Source organism: Dipodomys spectabilis, unplaced genomic scaffold, assembly GCF_019054845.1.
Source record: "Dipodomys spectabilis isolate Male_0828 unplaced genomic scaffold, ASM1905484v1 ptg000145l, whole genome shotgun sequence".
Classification (NCBI taxonomy): domain Eukaryota; kingdom Metazoa; phylum Chordata; class Mammalia; order Rodentia; family Heteromyidae; genus Dipodomys; species Dipodomys spectabilis.
In genome coordinates, this window is record NW_024870822.1 from 22,485,238 (window position 1) to 22,502,651 (window position 17,414).

Below are 17,414 nucleotides of genomic sequence, written 5' to 3' on the forward strand. Positions count from 1 at the left end.
TATTTTCCAATTATAACCCAGTTTACAACTTCATTAGTTGTGTGTCAAATACTGGGCATCACTGTAGTACTAATACAAATGAACAGTCATAAGGTGAAAAGTCAAAGGGATCTAAGATGCCAGCTTCTCCTGTTTGCAACAGGAAGTAAGTAAGACTTATTTATATATGTGGAAAACACAGACACAACCCCCTGAGTAGCTCCCATTTCATGAAGAAAAACAGACCTGACCTCCTCGAATCCACTACAGGCCTTGCTTTGCTTGTGGGAATTTCCTCACACTGTATCACTTTTAAACTGCTCCCCTGCCACTCCCAGGAAATCATTATAAGTAACTGATATCCAAGGGCAGGTCTGAGTCAGTGGCTAATGGTGTTCAAAGCTTTACTACAGGTTTCTAAGATGGATTTGCCTTCCTCAAATTTCAGGCCAGTCCAGAACTGGCCACAGAATCAGGGCTTCTTCTCAGGGAGGGAATGTGGAAGAGGTCATGGCTCAGATCTGAGGAAATCATTTCTCACAAATCTGCCTTAGGTTCTTTTCCCATCTGTGGGGCTGGCTCAGCAGCTCCTCTGCGGCATTTACAATGTTTGTGAGGTCAGGGGTTTTTGCTATAGTGGGTTCATGATTCCATAAGACAAAGCCACCTGCTATCACCCATACTTATTTGAGGACTTCCTAGGTCTTACAACATTAATTCAAGTGCTGTAGCCAAAGTATGTCTCTGATTATAGCAGTAGGCACTTAAATGTCGGAGTGTTGCTGAAAAACTGCTTGGGTTTGAAGGAATTCATTGTGTTTGGTAAAATCTGGCTACATTTTATCTCTATGGCCTTTATTAGGGCATCCAGCTAAACTAGTTACATCCATGTCTCTATAGTCAGTGAAAGACCTGTACTCTCAACATCACTCATTCAAATAATAGCTATTGAAATATAGACCCGGGTTTCAAGGGTTGCTGTATATATACAAAAATAAACAGACATAATCCCCATCTTCATGAAACTCAGAAACCAGTTTGAGGAAACAAACATAAATGTAAGTTGAGTAAGTGTTCTTAAGAATATGAATGAGGAGACTGCAGTCATAAAATTCAATGCACATTCTACAAAATTAAGATAATTGAGAGAAGGGGTGGGGTTGAGAGGGATAGGGGAGAAGGCTGAAAGGGGTGACATTGATCACGATGCCCTGGGGTTGGAGATTTCGTGCAGTAGAAGAGCCCACAAGGCCCTGTGTTTGTCCCTCAGCTCTGCAAAGAAAAGAAAACAAGATTCAATCTGTTCATAAACTGCTTTGTTGAATGGCACCCCCTTTGTACAACTACTTAAAGATGATAATAAAAAAAAGAATAGGAAATGAGGTATAAATGTATTCAGAAGGGGCCTGACTTGGACTATGTAGGTCAAAGAAGTTGATGTTTAACTTAAATAATAAGTGAGGGAAATGATTCCAGGAAGGGAGACTAGCAGCAAGCACAGAGTTATAGACACAGGAAGTACTTAATGCGGTCAAGCAACACACCGCTCAGTGCTGTCCAGAAGTGACGTGCTGTCTGGTGTCCCCAGTGTCTGTATGATTTGGTACGTGCTTGCAGCTTACTTTATGAGCTACCTATTTTTTGGAGTGTTTGGCATTACTAGGATTTGAACTCTGGGACTTAACACTGGTAAGGCAGGTACTGTACAACTTCAGGCTTTTTGATTGCTTACAGTGCTCTGTTTCCTATGACTTCTGGGTCTTTATTTCTTAGCCACCTCTTTAGTACCTACCCACCTCTCTCTGTGTCTTTCTCTCACTTTCTCCTCTCTTCTCACTCCTCTCTAGAACTTACAATTCTAAACTGTCCTTCTACCCACAATTCCATCTTTTGCCCAGTGGCCCTGCTTCCCAGACATAATCCTTCTTGGCCATGTCTTCCATCTGACTTGGGTCCTGCCATCTCGTGAATTAGATATTTCCTAGGCCAAAGCCAACTTGGTCAGGGACCTACCTCTTTAGCCATGCACTCAGCCCTTTTTACTCTTAATGTTTTTAGATAGTCTTGTGCTTTTGCCTAGGCTAGCCCCAGACTATGACCCTCCTACCCCTGCCTCTGAATAGCTGTGTACCAACACACCCAGACCATGCCAGCTCCTTTTCTCTTGCTTCCTCATTCCCTGATTCTCCCGAGTCTCCATGAAAGTTTCATGACATCATCTTCCACATGGTCCAAATGCCAGGGAGTGTCTTTGAGATCCCATCTGGATAAGATTTTTTTGAGACTCTTTCTTAGGTTTAGCCTTTGGTCACTGAAGGCTCTTCCAGACATTGGTAAACACAAGCATGTCCTCCCTCCTTCCTTCCCTAACTTCCTTCTTCCCTTCCTCCCTCCCTCTTTTTATTCTTCCATTCCTATCTCCCTCCATTCTTTTCTCCTCTCCCTTCCTTTCTTCCCACTTTTCTTGTTGTAGCTCAGGTTGACATCAAACTCATAACCTTCCTGCCTCTGCTTCCTGAGAGCTGGGATCACAGGCATGCTCTACCACAGGCCTTTTCTGGGTGACTCCCATGTCATTGGTAGGGTCCAGAAATGTTATGCATTCCCAGGATTACATGCTGTCAAGAACCAAGGTTGTATACAAGGCAAATGTTACCCCTTCCCCAGAAACCAAGCTCCTTTCCAGAGAGAGAAGGAGCCTGCAGCTTCTCTGTATTAACAAGGCCTCTTGGTCTCTGAGCAGAGAGCTGCCTTCTGGGAAGGCAGCCTGTCCTCTACAGCCTGCACGCTCCTCAAAAGTTATTGTGCAGAAAAAGCCAAATAGCAGCAGCTGTAAAACTATAAAACAACAATAGGCAGAATCTGAGGGTTTCCATATTCTGGGCACTCCAGAAAAGGCTTCCTGAGGCTGCAGCCCTGTATGATATCCTCTGGCATGTGAATTACTTAGACCAGAGGTTAGTAGCCCCCCCAAAAAACACCTGAGTGGTACCTGTCAGGACAAGAATCATCCGAAATTCTTGTTGCCACATGCTTGACATTTTAACTTCCTCCACTGCTGTCCATGTGGGGCCCACACTGAGGCTGACACAGGATGAAACTACTGCCCGTAACTGGTCATCCTCCTCCACTGGATGGAATGGAGGCCTGGGAGAGAAGCAGATTTTCAAAGACACAGAGCAACCAGTGGCAGAGATAAAATCTGAATCCGGGTCTCACTGACTCCAATGTTGTGCTATTAAAAGACAGGCACTCAACTCCTACGTAGCTGCTGCCCACCTCTTGCTGGAAACCTATGATTCTTCCTGAGCCTCACTTAATGTATGTCTAAAGGAGAGCTTGATGGTATGCTTAGAGAAAGTTTTAGAGGTGGGGAGGTGATCAAACAAGCAGTTGCAGTATTGCTACATGGGAAACAGCTGAGGCAAGAACCCCAGAGCACCACAGGCTTGCCAACTTTGTTGAAGGGGTACAGGGAAGTGATGGCACCCGATACCCAAACCACAATCTGGGGAAACAGAATGGAAGTGGGAAATCGTCACAAGGGCAGAAACCCAGTGGTAAGAGAAAAATTGAGTGTTGGAGGAAGAAAATCATTATCTGGTGTGACTGCATCTTAGAGGGAATTGGGAATTGCAGTGTAAGGTAGTTTGGTGGTGGAAACAAGCCCAAATCAAGAGCTGTGCCGGGGCAAAGAGACGCCCAGTGTCCGGAGAACTCTGATCCAATTCACACCTTCAAAAGAGCACTCTGGCTGCAGTGTGGAGAGGAAAGAGGAAGAAAGACATCAGTCATTTGGAGGTACAGAGTCCAGGAAAGATGGCTATTGTTCACTTGGATAAGGAATATGACTACCAGGCAGAAAAGGGAAGTGAATTACCCAGATCCTTTCCCCCAACATCACCGTCTTCTGGTGAAAAGTTTGCAAGTCTTATAATAACAGAGCTTTGGTATGAATCGTGTTCTGTGTTGAGTTATGGAAACATTTCACATAATAGCTCCATTCCAATAGTTGCAGGAAGAATAATTGTCTGTGTTGTCCGCGGTATATTTACCTTACATATGGACAGTTGGAACAAAGCATACCTGAAGTTAGTCTCCTGGACGTGCGCATCCTGGAAAGGAAGGAGCACAGCTAGCGACCTGCAATACCCCTCTCCTGATCCTCAGAGACTCAGGATTTGCTAACTGCTCTCCCAGCACAGTCACCATGGGGTGCATTTGCTCTACCTTGAGCTTCTTCAGGGGTCAGACAGATCCATCTGTCGTCAATGCAGCCATGTGGCTTTAGTCTGCTTCCTCACTTGGAGTTGGAGATAACAACCACAGTATTCCACAATTTGTATAGTAAAAGCTAACATGACCAAGTGGATATAATGTACGAGACACTACATACCATTGCTCTAATTCCCTCCTCAACCTCATGAGATAGGTACTATTAGGACCTTGGTAGAGATGAAGAAACAGAAGCACAAATGAGAGGAAGTGACTTCCTCAAAGTCTCATAGCTAGGATGATGAACACAAGTAGTCTGTTTGCAAACTCTGTCCTTCACCACCACTTTTCCCTGTCTCCACACGTATGCAGTCCAGTGCCTGGTGCACAATACTCAATGGCAATGCTTGCTGCTTCTTTTCTATTGACTCTAACTACTATATTAAGTACAAGATGAGCTGAGGTAAGCAATGAACCAGTAAATGACGTTTTTTTGGTCATTCATAGGGCTTGAACTCTGGGCCTAGGCGCTGTCTCTCAGCTTGTCAGCTCAAGGCTAGTGCTCTACCACTTGAACCACAGCACCACTTCTGGTTTTCTGGTGGTTTATTGGAGATAAGAGTCTCACAGACTTTCCTTCCTGGGCTGGCTTTTTGAACCATGATCCTCAGATCTCAGCCTCCTGAGTAGCTAGGATTACAGTGTGAGCCACTGGTACCTGGCCAGTAAATGACTTTCTAATAGCCCGTAGCCTGTGGGTCCTGTTGGTGTAACATGGATTAGAGGAAAAGAAGACTGACAAAGGGGGTTAAGCTAAATTCAAATCTTGCTCTGTCGTGGACCCAAGTATTATCACTGGTGGCCACACATTATACATGTAGACATTCTCATCAGATCATGAAATTGCCAGGATAGTGGGTGGACATTACTCTCCAGTAAAGGTCTTTTCTTCAGAAGCTCACAAAAGCTGGTATAGAAGAAGATGTTTGTTTGTTTATTTGTTTTTTATCATGAATCCTTGCCTAGGCTCCAGAGACCCATTAGGAGATGTAGAACTGAGTTGGGAGTCTCTCCTTTTTCCTTTTATGTTAAGCAATATATAGGGACCATCATCAAAGGCTTTGTAAACTTGTCCCTCAAAGCAAGAAGAATCCACATCTTTGGTTGCAAAATGTCTAGTCTCTGTATTAGCCATCCAGGTGGGACTATTGGAAGGGGAGGGGACACATGAATTCTTTGCAAATAAACTTACAGCAATGAAAATGAATTGATGACTCAATAATCTTGCTGCTATAGGACTAGAAATCAGACCCAGCTCATTCCTTCAGACAGTAAAGAAAGGGAAAGACAAAGTGAAGAGAACTGAATTTCCCTGTGATCGGGTTGAGAGGTGGTCTGTGGTGTAGTTTCGAGATGCAGGGTCTAGTCTGAGTACTGACAAGTGGCTCTTTGTCTTCTGCAGGTGTGGCAGTGTGGTGGGAGCGTGGAGGTCCTGCCCTGTTCGAGGATTGCCCACATCGAGCGAGCCCACAAGCCCTACACAGAGGACCTCACTGCTCATGTCCGCAGGAATGCTCTCAGGGTAGCTGAAGTCTGGATGGATGAATTTAAAAGCCATGTGTACATGGCATGGAACATACCCCAAGAGGTAGTGATCTCTGATGGAATTAGATTTCTTGGGGGTGTTGTGGGGGTAACAAGGGAAAAACAAGACCTGAGAATCAATTCTTTTTCCAGGAGTCACTCACAATTTCATTTGCCATAGGGAATAGACTGTCAATCCCCCAAATATGGTACATTCAGAAAAGAGAGTCATTCTGTGTCTCCAAGCTACTTTTTGCCTTTACTCTATCAAAAATGCTTGAAGGAGGATTTGTTTTCTCGAAACCTTAGTGGCTTTGTTTTAAAATGGAAGTAGGACCAGGTAGCTCCTGGTTTCCTTTCTGCTTCTCAGTCCTCAGCTGCTCTAGCAATAGGTGTTTTTGTGGCTCAGTATTCTAAATACATAAATATGCCAATATTGACAGTAATTCACAGAATATACCTTAATGTCCATGTGAACTAGATTTATGCTTCTCCATTGAACCTTTGACCAGAACAATTAGGAATTCCCACACACCTGTGAGATTTCTGGAACTATCTGGATGGAAATGGGAATATATTCCCTTAAGGACTTCCAGAAAAAAGAAAGGAAGTATAATGGACAGGTTAGGCTGTTTCTGATCTTCACAGATCCTTATCATTGCCTGCTACTGTCCTTTGTTATCTACATTTAAGAAGAGTCATGTCCCAAATGGAAATCACCTTGGAATGTTGCTGAGATGGGAGACCCACGGGTGCCAGCCATAGGATTCAAGCCTGCTTGCCATCTTGTCTACCTGGAATTTATGCTGTGTTACATTCTATATAATAGAGCTGTGTACCTGTATGACCTCTTTCTGTCCTTCTAATACTTCCCATTCCCTTGGGAGTTTTTCAGGAAATCTTTGCTTTCTGGCTAATAGAGAAAGGGCTGATCTTTGTTTAACTTCCATAGGAAAGCCCAGCACCCTAGACTTGCCATCAAGCTAATATTGCTCTGACTAAATTACCAGCAAAGTAGGTTGAACCTTGTTTGGGGGATTTAGGAAAATTTTCTCTACCACTAAGATGGGTTGCATATTCCTGTAGTCAGTGATTTTTCATCCATTCATAAGGGAAAAATGAGAAACCAAGGCATCTCAGCAGAGTATAGCCAACACTGATGAACCAGCCTTAGGACTGCATCTCTGAGAGTAAATGTTTCTAGGGAAACTGCCTTCTGGACTCATCTGTCACTGTGGGCATTGGATCAGAGTATTCTACATAGGGTACTAAGCCCATGGTGGTAAGAATATTAGAAGCACCAGGAAGCTCCCTAGGAGCTCACCAGAGAACATTCCAGACCCCAGGCTCTGTGTAGTAAGGACTGGAGTTCTGCCCATGATCTTGCCCTCTTCTTTCTGCTTCTCAAAGTGACAGACTTTCCAGCCCTCCCTGGCTGCAGTTGACAGATGCTGAAATGGACAGCCACCCAGTGAACTGTAAAGAATCATGTGAGCAAAGTAATTGAAAAATGATGAGACTCAGCGTCTGCCTGTGACCCCTCAGGGATAGTTTAAAACAAATCAAACGGGTGGGGAGACGTGAATAGATGAATGGTAGATGGATAGATGGATGGATGGATGAATAGATAGATACATACATACATACATACATATGTACATACATAGATACATAAACACATAGATACATAGATACATAGATTAGATAGATATGGTCTCCCTCCAGGCTGAAGCCTTTGGTGGGGAAAGAAAATGTCAGCTGTTTCCTTAAAAAAACAACTTGCTCTTGATTCTCCTATTTCATGTCCAGATTCACCCTCTCCTTCCTCTTGAACCGAGTTGGCACTTTGCCACTCATCATCTATTTTTCAAGTCATATCCCAACACTCCACTGAAACTCTTTATCTAAGATCCCATAGGCTTCCCAATTGCTTAATTTAAATGGGAATTTCAAAGTCTTCATCCTACAGGATTCTACTTTTTCTTTGAAATTCCATAGCCCATTGGCTACATCATTCCATACTTTTTTAATATTGTTATTGTGAAAATACTATACAGAGAATGTCTTCATTTTTTTTGCTTCTCCCAGGTTCCTCTTCCTTCCTCTGGTTGCTTCAGTACTCCCCAAGGATCCCTCCTAGGACAGCTGCTCTCATTCTCCCACTTCTCTGGGTAATCACATCTGCTCTTGGATTTAACTATACCCATATGCTGAGGACTTCCTAATTAATATCTCTGACCCTACTTGAAGACTTGTGTCTCCTCCTGCCAGCTGGACATCTCCTCCCATTGTTCCCACAGGCACTCAAGCTGAAGTTAACCAAAACTGAGCACATCTTCTCCTAAGTCTTTTCCTGCTCTTATCCTCAGTCTCAGTTCATGATGCTACCAACTGCCCTGTCACATGAGCTTGAAACTGGCCACTATCCCGGTCTCCTTTCTCTTAATCCCATCTCATCAATCAAGCTTTCATGTCTACTCTCCCTCCTGTCATATTTGAGTGCAGGCCTGGCCAGTATCTCTGCAACAGCCTTCAGATCTACCCTTCACAGGGCCCAATGTCATCTTGGGAAAAATTCACAATGACCAGTCTATTCCCTTGCTTGAAATCTACAAACAGCTCTCCACTGTATACAAAGTCAAGTGCCAAGTACACTGTTTGACATGTATCTGAGTTTCAAATGCCTATCCTCTGTCTGATCTTCAGCCTCACTCTTACCACTCCTTTTTGGGGGGAAACATAGCGTTTGTGTACTGTGGGAACTGTCTACAGCTTGGATCGTGTTGTTTATTACATGTGTGCTTTGCTCATTCTATAATCTTTGCTTGAAATTCCCTATCCTCTACCTCTTCCAGATCTCTAAACTTGCACACTCAGCTCCAATGACCCTTTCACTAAGAGCCAGCCTTTGCAGAGAATGTGCTTCCCCTCCCATACATGCCTCTGTCATCATATGACCAGCCTATAAAAGAATGCTTTATTGCCTAGTCTCTTGTTCCCATTAGACCAATGACTCTTAAACTCAGGCTGATTTGGGAGGGACTCCTGCCAGTTTTGTTTTTGGAAAGCTCACATTGGGATGCTGATGTCCATCCAAGGCTGAAAAGCACTGCAATAGACTCTGAGCTTCCTGAGACAAATTGTGAGATTCATTCTGTGTCACTGTGCCTAGTATAAGGTAGGGCTCATGTTAAGAACTCCTAGTAAGGGAAGTGGAGCGGTGGCTCAAAGTAGAACACTAGCCTTGAGCAAAAGAGCTCAGGAACAGTTCCCAGGCTCTACAGCCGACAAAAAAAAAAAAGAACTCCTAGTAAGAATTCCTAGTAAGCATTAGTAAGGACTAATGCTATTAATGGATGAGTTAACTTGCTGATTTTATGTGTAACCCTTTGGTCAGTGGTTTCTAGGGGAGCATCTACGGACTGGACTGAGACCCTGGCTCAAGTGGCAAAGCAGCTGCCTAGCAAGTGAATGGCCCTGGGTTCAACTACCAGCACCAAGACAAAGGAAGGAATGAAAGGAGAGGGAGGGAGGAAGGAAGGAAGCAAATCTGCAGACTAACTATCAGCATCAGTTGGAGACCTTATAAAAATACCCATGTGGACCTCACTCTCAGAGATTAGGATCAGTAACTCTGTATAGGTGCTAGAATGTATAAAAAGCTCTTCAGGTTGGTAGTTTAAAGGAGTCTGGCTTGGGTAACTGTAATTTAGTGAACTCAGCTTATTTTTCATACTCAACTTCAAACAGGTTCTAACCTAGGAAGCTTTTTTGACTGCCTACCTCTTCCCTGACCCACACTCCTGGCTGTTTCCTGGTATAAGATGGATTATGGGGGCTGGGAAGGTGGCTCAGTGGTAGAGCACTTGCCTTGCATGCCTTAGGCCCTGGGTTCGATTCCTCAGCACCACATAAGCAAAAAGGAAAAAGCCAGAAGTGGCACTGTGGCTCAAGTGGAAGAGTGCTAGCCTTGAGCTGAAGAGCTGAGGGACAGCGCCCAGGCCCAGAGTTCAGGTCCCACAATTGGACCCAAAAAAAAAAAAGATGGATTATGGTTCCATCTCTCTTCGTCCTTACTGCCTTTGCTTCTTTCCCTGCCTAACACGGTATGCAGAGTCTCCCACGGGCTATTTATAGAAGAGAACTGCTCCTTGACCACATTCAATCCCAAGTTAGTAAGAGTCCAAAGAAACCCCCACTGCTTCATCCTGCTGCCTTAATTGAAAGTCAGTTTGCTTATCAATAAACAGAAAGTCAACCTACAGCAAAGCATCAATATTTTCTTAAGCAAGGAACTCTAAACCAATCCCTATTTCTCTTGTCCAAAGACAAGCTAAGTGTCAGGGATGCTCATGTGGTGCTTAGCTGACAGCTTTTCTTTAGGTTTGGCTGCAAGAACTTTTTGGTCTCTGTCGGGTGGGTAAATGTTAGTCGCTTAGGGCTGCCAAAACAAACTACCATAAACTCGTGGTTTAAATAACAGAAATTTGTTCTCTAATTGTTCTAGGAGCCAGCAGTCTAAAATCTAGGTGCTGGCAGGGTCATGCTGCCTCTGATGGCTTTAGAGAATAATTATTTTTTGTCTCCTTCAGCTTCAGGTGGCTCTTGGAATTCCTTGGCTTATGGATACACCACTTCAATCTCTGCTCTATCTCTACATGGTTCTCACCTTGGTGTGTCTCTGTGGATTCAAATTTCCTTTCTTTTCTCTTATGAAGATAGAAGCCATTGGAAGTCCACCAAAAATATAAAATTTCATCTTGAGATTTCAAATTGATTATATCTCCACCCTTCTCTCTCTCTCTCTCTCTCTCTCTCTCTCTCTCTCTCTCTCTCTCTCTCTGTCTCTCTTTCCATCGTTCTCTCTCTTTTTCTCATCATGTCTTTTGTTCTGGCTTTCTGTTAGTTAAATAGAGATGGAGTACCTCAGATTTGTCTGCCCAGGTTAGCTTTGAATCCTGATCCTCAGAACACAGCCTCTTAATTAGCTAGGATTATAGGAGTGAGCCACTGGTTCCTGGCTCCAAACAGATTATATTTTTAGGAAACTGTAATGACAAATTCAGAGTTTCCAGGTAGACATGAATTTTGGAGGATGAAAGCCATCAACAAACTACACAGTGGAAAAAGAGGATGGTATGTTCATTGGTTTTTAAGAATAAGATGTTTTACATATTTCTCAATGTATTCCCCATCCTCTGATAAAGGAGTTGTTGGAGTTGACAATAAATACACACTACAGAGATTCTGAACCATTAAAACAGAAAAGCCAAAGTCAATTAATAAACAGGAAGTGAGTTGGTATTCTGCAATGTAAGTTTAGCAATGAGCTGGTTCTGGAGCTCCTGAGAGGTTAGAGTAGATATGGGCACTCTAGTGGAGTGTTCCTCTCTCACCTTTTATAGGATCATAAGGAGAGTAGCAAACTTTGCTCCAATTCTATGTGCAGAAAGACAAGTTTCTCATGGGAACCAAGAATTTTAAGAAAACACAGAGAGGCCATCCTGAGACAGATTCTGCTGGAGGGTCTCCATAAAAGCTGACACCCATGTTAAATTGTAGTCAAATATAATCTAAAAATCCAGCATCTTTATTTCCAAGGCTGCCCTTATGTTTTAGGTTTCTAATGGTGATGGTTCTGGGGCAAAGGTATGTGTGGAGGACTGAGTGAGTTAACTTTCTACAGCGTTCCGTTAGCAGAAAGTTTCTGCAAATCTTGGTTTAGGGACACTGGGTCATACTGAGGTGAGTTCTGGGAAAGCCTCTAAGCTAGTGATGGCCACATCTCTGCCCCCATTCCCTATACAGGACTCAGGAATTGACATCGGAGACATCAGTGCACGGAAGGCTCTGAGGAAACAGCTTCAGTGCAAGACCTTCCGGTGGTACCTGGTCAGCGTGTACCCAGAGATGAGGATGTACTCTGACATCATTGCCTACGGGGTGGTAAGGAACCAGTCTCTTCTGGGATTCATTTAGATTCAGACTGAAATCAGAACCAGAAAGAGGTATGGGAAAGAAAGGAAAAAGAAAGAACAAGCCGCCTGTGACCACTTACTTGAGGACCTGTGCTAGACCCAAGGACTCAGTATGGGGGACAGCATTTGCATTTACTACCCAAACGTTTCTAGTTCCTTAGGAGAGCAGTTCAGCTCTGGCTATGAGCCTGTATATTCCTCTTAGTAAAATATATAAAGAAGCAGTTAGCTGAAGAATACAAATATCATAACCAGCACCCACTGTTTTTCCACCTGGAGTGCCACCCAGTATGCCCCCCTACTAAAGAGGACTAAGGAGATAGAACCTTCGACTTACATGCAGAGCCATTCTGGGAAGCGTTCTTGGAAAAAAATAACCTTCTTCAGTTCACTGTATTTTGAAGGATGCTGTAGTCTTGCTTTTTGATGAACACAAAGCTGTTTGTCTCAATGTGAGGCAGTGAATAGGGGAAGAATGTAGAGAATAGAGAATAGGGCTGTAGTCAGGCAGACCTGATCTAGACAACCACTTCCCATGCAAGCATCAAATAGGATGAATTAATAATGCTCTCAGAAGATAGATGGTAGTCTGAGAAATGTAATTGATTCCTTTCCTTCTTCCTTCTTCCTTTCCTCCTTCATTCCTTCCATCTTACCTACCTACCTACCTTGTTCTCTTTCTTTCTGTGTATATAGGTACCAAGGCTTTGAACTTGGGTTTCACACTCTCACTAGGTTCTCTTGTTCACAGTTGGTGCTCTGCTGCTTAAGCTTAAAATGCTTAAAATACTTCGAACTCTTCCACAATAAATTCTATTCTCCCAATATTTCTAAGACCCAACAGCTTGTAAAGTATTGTAAATTGTACCTAACTGATTTTGAGATATCTAGTTTTTTTCTGACTTAGATAGTCCAAAAAACATACTTTTTTCAATGATAGTTATGTCTTAGGATTATTCTATGGGATTCCTTTCATTTTCTTCATGTTACAGGTGAAGAAGAAGGGGAAAAGTGTTTTGTCTTACTCCCACATATAGTCAGCAGTGAAATTCAGTCTGAAATATCAGCTGGTACCACCCCAGTTCCTAACCTTGTAGAGTGTCCTCTCAAACCTTTTTGATCTCCCAGGATTAGAACTTGAAAGCAAATTGAAGCCTCTTGTTTGATTCCTTACGGTCAGGGCTGAGTTCAAGGCTTGCTGCAGGGAACATAAAGGACAGAGCATTTACCTGGGAGTAGGAAGTGTCTTTCCTGTGAGACTCTTCCTCAGAGTTTTCTGTGAACCTCCCATTTTAACTTTCTAGGATATTAGAAGATGTACAACTGGGACTTCAGAACTACCCAGCATGTCTGTTGTCCATGAGGCTAGTCTGTAGAAAAGAGTCATGTCCTCCTATGAGAGTCTATATGCATGGTTGGCACATTCCAAGAGAACTGCCCAGTGGCCTCTCCACTTCTCAGGCTGGTAGAATTTTGAGGTCAGCAAATGCCTCTGGTGGTGCTGCCCAGCTCTTATCTAAGCTATCTTGTTATCACTATGGAAACAAGCCACATTGATTGTGCCCATCAGTCCTCTCTGTCACCAAGACCTTCAAAGTACATAGTTTTCCTGAGGCACATGCTCTTTTCCGTAGTAGGCTGTGCATTAGGCACAAGCCTAAAAGGATAGTGATGCTTCTCTGGCTCCAGAGAAGATATTGGCTCCAAGTATTTGTGAGCACAGGGCCAGCTTCTGGTCCTCTGGTCTCAGAAGGCTGTCAGCTGTAGCTATACAAGATTAACTAAGTCGACCCAGAGAGGCAGTGGAAGGTAACAGTGGAAGTGTTGGCCTGTGGCCTTTGCAGTTCTGTGTCTTGGCCAAAGGCATTTTCATCTTCCAAGAAGAAATACCTCATTTCATGTGCATCAGACTTATTGTGTAGCCTTCTTGGTGCCAGATGCAGAAATATTTGATTGGCTAAATAGTAATTGATGTGTCTACTGTTGTGATCTAGGTCTGTTTAGGCAGTTTTCACTCTGTCATGCTGAAAACTATCCACTCATATTCCCAAATGGCTGAGCTGTGTTAGCTATCCCTGTGGCTAGTGGAAGTCTGACCCCATGCACATTCATCTACTAGGCTTTCCTCTCTCTCTTTGCCTTCTCCACAACAATGCCACTTTCTACCTTATACATGAGTAGAGACACAGGCTGGTTAAGGAGTATAATAAACTCTTAATGGAGGAAGTGGGATGAAGATGAGCCAAGCAAGATGCAGCCACAGAAAGACGAGGATTTACTGAGTCTCAATTGTTCTACCTATTAGTTTTATTTTAAAATAGAAGAATAGGATGTATTTTCAAAGGCAGAGTTTCTTTTATCTTACTTCATTCCAACTCATACCCAAACTATTTTGCTCAGATCAATTAGGCCAGTATCAAGTCTATAGACCATCCTAGTCATCTACAAATAGGTCCCATGATGGCTTCTGCAGGCAAGAAGATGTGTGTATTCTAGTGTGTAGGTATGGACTGCTGAATTCTCTATCTGAGAGATGGAGTAACTTTGGAAGAATAGCTCTGTTGCTCTGTTACTGCCAAGAAACATGGAGAATCATCTAGAAACGACATGCCTGCCTTCTGAACTCTTGTTTTGCACTTACTTGCTATGTAATCTTGACAATGTGTATCTTTTTTTATTGTGAGAATGTGTATAATCTTAATGATTATAGTAAACCATTTCATAGGACACCTTACTGTCTCAGGATTGTGCCTATTTGTGTGATGGAAAGAGTTTGGGCATTGGGGTCAGGCTGTATCTCTGCCACTTGCTCAATTGCAATGCTATTCATTCATTCCTTCATTTTCTTTTTGTTTTTTTTTTGGGGGGGGGTCTGGTCATGGAGCCTGAGCTCTTAGCCTGGGCACTGTCCTTCAGCTCTTCAGCTCAAGGCTAGCGCTCTACCACTTGAGCCACAGCGCCACTTCTGGCTTTTTTCTTTTTGCTTAAGTGGTGCTGAGGAATTGAACCCAGGGCCTCATGCATGCAAGGCAAGCGCTCTACCACTGAGCCACCTTCCCAGCCTCACATTCCTTCATTTTCTGCACATACTCATTCAACAGTTAGCAATTGTTTACTGTGTGCCCCAGCCCATGCAACATACATTGATAATGGCTAGGACCCAGTCTGCAGACCAACAGGGGGACAGGCAAGGGAACAAGCAACTAGAAAAACATACTAAGTGTTACAAAAAGAGAAATGAGAGAGCTGGTGAAGCATAAAGCAGTGACTCCTAAACCTGGGTCTGAAGGGGCTTCTAGCATGGCAGACAAGTTAAATTCAGAAGAAGAGAAAGGTATAGTAGATAAAAAGGACAAAGGAAAGAGTAGCGTGGAGAAATGTCCATACAGAAAGGAGAGCATCACAGACAGGGAGGTAAGGGAGAGCTTGCTGCTAGACTATGACTACAGATACTAAATTCTTTTTTTTTTTTATTTATGTAGTGTTCAGTATATGGCAGACATGTCCTGTATTTTTTAGTCTTTAAATTGTTATTATAAAGGTGATGTACAGAGAGGTTACACTTATATAAGTCATGTAATGTATACATTTCTTTTTAGACAATATCACCCCCCCTCCTCATGACTTCCAGGTTTCCCCCCTCCAGTCCCCACCTATAAGTTGCATAATTTATTGTCAACATGGTATCTAATGAGTACCACTGCTGCATTTGTTTACCCTTTGTCCCCCCATTTCTGTGCCTCCTTTTACCCTCCCAGAGACAGAGAAATGAACAAACAAAACAAAAAGAGAAGAAAAGAAAAACAGAAACAAAGAAAAACTCTGTTTTCATTTCCTGGAGTTCATTTCAATAAATATTATTTCATATGATCAGAGGCACATAAGCATTTCACCTTTGGGATCCCAAATTCTTAAAAGAGATAATATCACCAACCTGGCTGGATTGTTTTGAGAATGAGATGCAATTTATGTGGAAAATACTTCACATGTTACCTGAGACATAGGTGTGCTCATAAAAGCTAGTTTACTAAAAGGCTGTGAGGTTATAGTAGTGATAGCAGCTAACAGTTATTGCACATTCTCTGTTTGCCCTGGGCTAAGCCCTTATAGATGTTATTTCACTTAATCCTCATAACAGCCCCGGGAAGTAGACACTATTATTATCCCTGTTTTCAAGAGAAGAAAACAGACAGTAAAGGAGTTCTATTTCTGTATCTAAGACCACACAGGACTGAATCCCAGCCTGTATCTCTCAACTGCTTCACTAGACCCCTTGTTTAATAGTGGGCAGATGACACAGAGCCAGGGAAGACTTTAGCAAAAGATACCCACTCTCTTACCCAGAGGACAGCTTTAAGAACCCAATGAGCATGGATCAAGATGTATTGTACTCATAAATGACATGTTGAAATTGAAGCCCCCTTGTCCAACTACTTAATTCTTAAACTTTATCAATCAATTAATTAAATGAAAGAAAAAATAACCCAGGGAAAGCCACAACTATCCTCAGGGCACCCTAAATCTTCCTCTTTGTAAAGCACTTAGCAGGTCTTAGAGTGGTTTTAATGCTTGGTTTTACATTGGTACTGATTCTCCGTGGGCTGTAGAACAAATCCAAAGTATAGCCTCATATTCTTCTTCCACAAAGTCAAGCACAGGAATGGGTGCCTAGTAGAGGATTGCTACCTGGGTGCTCTGGTAGCCCCTGCCTACAGAGCAGATGTACATCCATTTGTATTTCTTCAGAACTAAGTATGGGAATGGGCTGTCATAACCCAGCCGAGCAAAAGAAGCTTTGTAGGAAGGTCAGAAAGGAATCTGATTTTGTGTCTTGTCCCCTGTGAATATTACACGTGTGCCTCTGGTTATCTGTTCAACAATATGTCCCTCAATGAAGCTTATTCTATTCCCACCACAAGAGAAGAGGACTCTGACACTCAATCCAGCTTCCTTCTCTGTCCAGCTTCCTTCCTGTGATCCATTGTCCGAGTTTCCATGGATTCTTACTCCTCTCCTCTGTTCTAATCAGAGGATTTTAGGTTGGGAAGAAGAGAAACTCAGTTAGGCTAGCTCAAGGTAAAGCGAGGGTGGGTGAAGATACCACACATATAGGCATGGGAACTGAAGTATGGCCAGGCATGGACACATAAGCTGCAAAGCCATGAAGGCCATAGTGGGTCAGGGCGGTCTCTCTTAACCAGTAATTCTCTATACTACCTAGTGCATTATCTCATCCTTGATCCCAATTGATTTTCTCTGCTTGCACATAACACAGTAGAAACACACACACACACACACACACACACACACACACACATACACACACACACACAAGATCTCAATGGTTCTACTAAGACCATAATCTCTGGATCTCATTTAGAGACCCAGGTAAGAGAATAAAGAGCTAGCCAGATTCCAAAAAGATAGGGGAGGAGAAAGAAACAAAATGACATTCTTTCTAAATTGTGAGGAGGCGCCCACTGGTCCATTCAACTTTGGCTAGTGAGCAGAGTTACATGGAAAATAGTCTGTGCTTTCCACGAACTCAGTCTCTTAGGCCACAAGGCAACCTTGAACGTTGGCTCTACCCAGTCATGGTTTGCTGATTGTGAACACTGTGGAGCCATGAACCTGTGGGTTGAAGGTAAAAGATGCATC

The 17,414-nt window shown here is 43.1% G+C and overlaps 1 protein-coding gene across 1 annotated transcript in view; it reads left to right on the forward strand.

Annotated features, from left to right (window-relative positions):
- The window catches only part of Galnt18 (polypeptide N-acetylgalactosaminyltransferase 18), a 319,444-nt gene that overhangs the window by 252,924 nt on the left and 49,106 nt on the right, over window positions 1-17,414 (forward strand). The window contains exons 7-8 of the mRNA XM_042691681.1: window positions 5,657-5,842; window positions 11,587-11,724. Of these exons, the coding sequence (XP_042547615.1) occupies window positions 5,657-5,842; window positions 11,587-11,724 (324 nt within the window). The remainder of the gene's footprint in view (window positions 1-5,656; window positions 5,843-11,586; window positions 11,725-17,414) is intronic.